The 5,724-nt window shown below is 38.0% G+C and overlaps 1 protein-coding gene across 1 annotated transcript; it reads right to left on the bottom strand.

Annotated features, from left to right (window-relative positions):
• Positions 1-698: 698 nt before the first annotated feature.
• COI1 (RNI-like superfamily protein) lies at positions 699-4,815 on the bottom strand. Its single transcript, XM_022301226.2, has 3 exons — positions 3,747-4,815; positions 2,494-2,965; positions 699-1,779 (listed from the first exon to the last, which is right to left on the bottom strand). The coding sequence occupies exons 1-3, from the start codon at positions 4,226-4,228 to the stop codon at positions 961-963; spliced, it is 1,773 nt and encodes a 590-aa protein (XP_022156918.1). The 5' UTR covers positions 4,229-4,815; the 3' UTR covers positions 699-960.
• Positions 4,816-5,724: the final 909 nt, after the last annotated feature.

The raw sequence follows: 5,724 nt of genomic DNA, 5'->3' as shown, positions 1-5,724 counted from the left end.
TTATCAGACATTACGCCATGAGTCCAGGTGTAGAATTCGTTATAGTGGAGAAGCAATTGACAACAGTTTATCCGTGAATACCTTAGCTCAGACTTGACCGCTGTTCGAGGTTATCCAGAGTCCGAAGGTTGATTCCTAAAACTCCAAATTTGAACTTTCCCAACAAAAAAAAAAAAAAAAAAAATTCAATTTTAAAGTAAGTATATTAACGGATTTAATTCTTTTAAAATCAAAATTCTAAATTGAAGTTGGAGAGAAGCCCGAAAAATGCATGGTTTCAAAATGTGTCATCTAGTTACAACTTAAAAGTCATCTTCGAGAAAAATACTTTTAAAAATGAACTCGTCTTCCTGCAGACCACAAATAAAAATTTAATAACTCTTTAATTTTTATAAACGGGAAGAAATATATCTTATGTTGCATTACTCTTTTCTACTCACCAAAATTTTAAAGACAGTTATGAATTGCTGCAACGTTGACTCAACCAAAGAAGAGGGAAGTCACTGAATAAAATTTAGACACAGGCTTCCAATTCCTAACTCCCAAACCAAATATTTCAACAGCAGTGTAAAACCTCTTTAATTTATTCACAACCGATACAAACCATCCTCCAACCCCCACCAGAAGCAACGACTCAGCAAAAACAAAGTATTACAAATACAAAAGGCTTCTTCTTCAAAATGGGAAAAAGAAACAAATAGAACAAAAATAAAGTTTTGCATAAAAGTAAACAATCAAACTGCCTTCCATCATGGTTCCACAACAAGAAAACACAACATTATTACAACACTAAAACCATCTGTCTGTTTGTCTGTCTTGTCTAATGACATTGGAAACACATTCCCTAACCGCAATGTGATGTTGAATTCTATTAACAAGAACGTGGCAAAATGGGGAGGACAAGGAGGAGGAGATACCGTTGTTTGTTGTTGATGTTGTTGTTCTATGTACAGCCATGCTCTACGCAGCAATCAAGGGCGGATCCAACGGTACGACGGTGTCTGGAAAGTCGGTTCTTGGTCCTGCTAGGGAGTAGTATGCGAGTATATGTGCAGGGTGCTCAGCTACCACCCTCTCCCCGACTTGATCGATCACGGTGACTCGTCTCGATGGGATCAGCTCGATGTTCCAGAAGGGACGCGCCATTTCAAGAAGATCACGGCCTGTTGAGGATCCTCTGTAGCCTTGAACCCAGAGGTACCTAAGAGAAGTCAGTTGCAAAACGGAGGCTGCCAAAGCTTTCTCACTGAAGCAGCAGCCCCTCATCTCAAGTTTCTGAAGGCTGGGGCAGCCGAGAGAGAATTCCATCAGCCCAGCATCAGACTCCCCAACATAACCAAGAAGCATCCATCTTACATTTGGGCTGTACCTCCCTATGTAACCAAGACCAACGTCCGTCAACCCACCAGGCCGAAGATACAGAGCAAACCTTCTCAGCTTTGCAGAACACCCCCTCAATAGCGCTTGAACTCCATTGTCAAGTGGCAAATCTGGTATCGTCAGTTCTCGGTCCAGCAGGACAAGGCGAAAATCGCAGAGATTCTTCGAGTAAGTGCCGATGCATTCGAGAGAGTAGTTTGTGATATCCGATACATACACAGCTAAGTATTCCAGTTCCAGACACCCCTGAGCCAAAGCAATCAATCCTCTTTGTGAAACAAGACCCTCTTCATCCTCCGGTCCTTGGTCGTCAGCACCTCGCTCAATTCTAAGCCTTTTCAGTTTCTTGCAGTGCTGAGCAAGTACTTCTAATCCTCTATCTCCGATGACGTTTCTGGTCTGTTCAGAGGAGAAAAAATATCTATTAGACAATACTAAAGATTGCCCACAAATCGTTGCACTAGGTTGATGTAATTCTATTAATACCAAAGCTTCTGTTGACTGAATTGATACGAATTTTTGCAGTATATAATTATACCCCAAAAAGAGACGCGAAACAAGTAAAAACAGATCCCCCATTAAGTAGAATGGGCAAACAAAATTAAACTCAGAATTGAATGAAGTGGAAATCCCCCAAAAGACAACGAAAGTATGGAAAAAGGGATAGCAGGGCTCTTCGAAAACGCATAAATGATGTGTGTATATATATATACCATATTTACATCCAACGTCAACCAGAGTAAAAGATACTTGAACTAAAAAATAAAAGGAAGTTCACAAAATGGAAGTAAAGGAAAGAGGAATGGACTAAAAAAATTTCCCCCCAAGTCCACGTGGCCATCAGAAATAAACCCAAAATGGTTTTGATATGTGTGAGAACTCGTATAAAAGAAACAAATTATACTAAAGAAAGGGTGAGACTTAAGACATCTCCCCATGAGATATTCAGAATTAAACCCAGAGTTGAATGAAGCGTTCTAACTACAGCGATGGCGAAGCTAGGACAGGGGCAATCTGAAAACAACATCCAAATGATATACTTATACTCCATGCCAACTAGAATTCTATGAAGAAAAAATGAGAGAACTTAGAAAATGAACTTGATTTGAATACCTCAAGGACTTCTAAGTTGGGGCATCTTTGAATTAAAATACAATGATCCTCGGTATGAAGCAATGCATACAAGAGATCCAACTTCTTGAGTAGGTTTGCAAAAGGGTAGACTATTGGCATTTCATTCCTTCCCATGTATGTAAGACCCAAATGGCGGAGATTCTGGGGCAAGGATACAGCGGCGTACTTCTCTGGTTGATCATTGAAGGAACCACCGCAGAACTCTTCCAGAGAACCAGCAGCGCGAAAGAAGCCCACGAGATGCAGGATTTCACAATCATTAATTTTCACAGAAATTAAGGAACGGCAGTTTCTGGCTATAAGCTCAAGATCTTCGAATTTGACTTTGATAAGATCTGTCATGTAAAAATTTAACGTCTCAAGGACTGTGTTGTTCGTGGCAAGTTCATGTAGCCATTCCCCATCTTTCTCGGTAATTGTGCTCTCCTCCAAAAACAACGTTTTTAAACTCCTGGAATATCGTAAGAAAAAACTAAGAGTGATATGGAAATCTTGGAGGAATTCTAGATCCCAGAATATATATGGGAAAATGAACTAACATATAAGATGATGAATTATATGAAGCAAGAAAAATCATGAGTAGCGCATTCAAAAGTCGCTTTATTATTAATTTCTACACGGAAAACAAGCTATTAAGTTCATAGACGTAATCAAATGCAATATGACATAATTGCTATAATTGCATGATCAATCAAAATTATGAGGTCATTTAGGATCACTTAAATCAGTTGCGTTCTTCATCCTCCAACTCCCAAAATGTTGAACCTTCTTTATAAATGTTGTAACTTGTAAGTTGGCAGATTCTTTCGCTTTGTTTCAGCTTCTTATCTCTTTCGTTTAACAGTTAGAACAGAAAAGCATAAGACATCATAAAATCGTATCAATAACCCAGAAAAGAGAAAACAAAATACAAAATAAAAACCCCACGAAAAAAAAAAAACTAGAAAATGAAAAACCAAAAATAGAAGTAAAACATTAATAGAAAAGATCAGGAGATTTCAGCTTTTATTGTCGTTGCATACAAAAATTAATGCGTTCTCTGCATCTCAAAAATTTTGAATGGCCAGAAATTTCAGCTTTAACAAAACAGCAACGAAAAATCCCGAAAGACCAATTCCAGAAGGCAGAAAAGATTTCTAGATTCTGTTTAGTAGAGTGATTTTGATATACCGAGAGCCTTAAACGAAATGAAATCTTGATTTAAAACCTAGTTTCGAAATCAAATCAGATACCTGCAGGAGCGTCCAATATGGAATAGGCCATCGGTGGAGAACCCAGAGCATTTATCGAGTTTAAGCGACTGAAGAACACGGCCCCGAGCACGAGCAAGAAGCTCCAGATCCGAATCTACGACAATCATTCGCCGGAAGTGGAGAGACTTCAAGCAATTAAAAGAGTCCGCAATTTCCCTCACCCACGGGGTAACGTAGCCTCCCCAATCCTCCGGTATTAGATTAAACATCGCCGCCCTGGGCTTCCCTTTCAATTCCAGAGATTCCAGATGTATGAAACGCCGCCGTAGCCGCTCCGGCGTCGTGGTGTAGCAAAGAGCGATGGTGACATGCTTCCGAGTGAGCGCATCGAGCTCGTACCATCTGCGGCAAACCTGCGAGACTGCGTCACGATCTCTCGGGTCGTGAATATAGGGCATTACACAGCCAAGAACCACATCTGACATCCCGATAATCATTCTATTACCTCTTCCTTCATCCATAACTCGGATTAAAGCTGAACAAACAGTCTCAAAAACACTCTCCACCACTTGGTTCAACTCGAACTCGAAGTTAAAATCAGAATAACAAAAACTTGCAAGTTTCAGCTCAAATTCTTACAAATTCAGTCAGAAAAGCTCTTCAAATAAACAGACAACAAAATCTTCCCAAAAAAGAAACTAGACTCCAAATCGTCGACGGTTAAAAAAAAAAAATCAGTTGAAAATCCGTTGGGAAATAGACCAATCCAGAATCCAGCTCCGAGATGTAATAAATAGGATCCAGGGCGAATAATTGGAGAAATCAGAGAAAAGCTCCGGCAGGAAGGAGGAGGCAATCGGATCGAGGAGGAATCAATCGGGAATCGACGGATCATGGAGGCGGCGGGGGCGAAGTGAGATACAGAGCGACGGCGGCGGGGAAGCTAGGAAGGGAAAACAACGGCGGAGATCGGCGGGGAGAAGCATCAGACGACGTCGAGAATCTGGGAATTTTGTGAAGCGGTTTTGGATCAGACCTAGAAGCTAAAACTCGAAGACTTAACTAATAATATGCGCCTCAAAAAAAAAAAAAAAGGAGGAAGAAGAAGAAGTGAAAAAAATAAAAAAGGAAAGAAAAAGGGGAAAAAAACAGAAAGCAGGGATTTTAAAAAAAAAATAATAATAGTTTTTTATTATTGTTATTATTTTTAGAGTTTTAAGGGCAGGGGTTTTTGGTAATAGATAAAAGAAGAAACGACAAGAATATAAAAGACCAATAGGATTTCAGCGCTCCAAAAGCTGAGATGTGTTAGACGCTGATTAGTGGCTAGCTGGATTTGACGTGGCAGAATCCTATTGTTTAGCTTCCTGTGTACTCCCTGTACCCAATTATTGCTCTTGGTAGTTCTGCCGTTAAGTTAAAAGACGAATTTAGAAATTTTCCTTTTTCCGTATTTATTTATTTATTTATTTTCCTTCATTCTCTCATATTTAATGCCATTGCTTTGCTTTCATTTAGTATATTTTTTAGGTTTAAAAATAATTTGGGTACATGTATTTTTATTTAACTAATCATTAAACTTTAGATTTGTAACAGTTAAGTTTTGTATGTTTAAATTGATGGCAATAGGATTTTTTATATGTGTAAGTTATAAAGAATAAAATGTTATGTAATAAAAAAAATTATACTTAAATTTGATTATATTTTTCATGGTGTGGACTCAGACTAAATTGTTACAACTTTAAACAAGGTACTAAATTATTATATATGTTAAAGTTCAAGGTCTAAATTATTATCCATTTGAAAATAGGGGATTAAATCATTACAAACTAAAATCCACTGTCTAAATCGTTATTTTAGAGAAGTATGTGAACCATAAATATTTTTGTAACCTATTTTCTAAAAAATATGAATGAATTTCATTGAAATGTAAAGTAAACTTCAAATAAGTGTTGCAAATTTTATAACTTTCATTTGAAAGAATGGTTAAAAATGTGGTGGGAAATGATGAGATTTA

This window comes from Momordica charantia, assembly GCF_013281855.1.
Source record: "Momordica charantia cultivar OHB3-1 chromosome 9 unlocalized genomic scaffold, Mcharantia_2.0 BLBB01000009.1, whole genome shotgun sequence".
NCBI classification, from domain to species: domain Eukaryota; kingdom Viridiplantae; phylum Streptophyta; class Magnoliopsida; order Cucurbitales; family Cucurbitaceae; genus Momordica; species Momordica charantia.
This window is presented reverse-complemented; position numbering and strand designations above follow the sequence as displayed.

Coding starts and splice junctions, on each gene's coding strand:
- COI1 (XM_022301226.2), bottom strand. CDS start 4,228: ATGGATGAAGGAAGAGGTAATAGAATGATTATCGGGATGTCAGATGTG. Junction 2,966..3,746: donor CATATTGGACGCTCCTGCAG/GTATCTGATTTG, acceptor ACGATATTCCAG/GAGTTTAAAAACGTTGTTTT. Junction 1,780..2,493: donor CCAACTTAGAAGTCCTTGAG/GTATTCAAATCA, acceptor TCCTCTGAACAG/ACCAGAAACGTCATCGGAGA.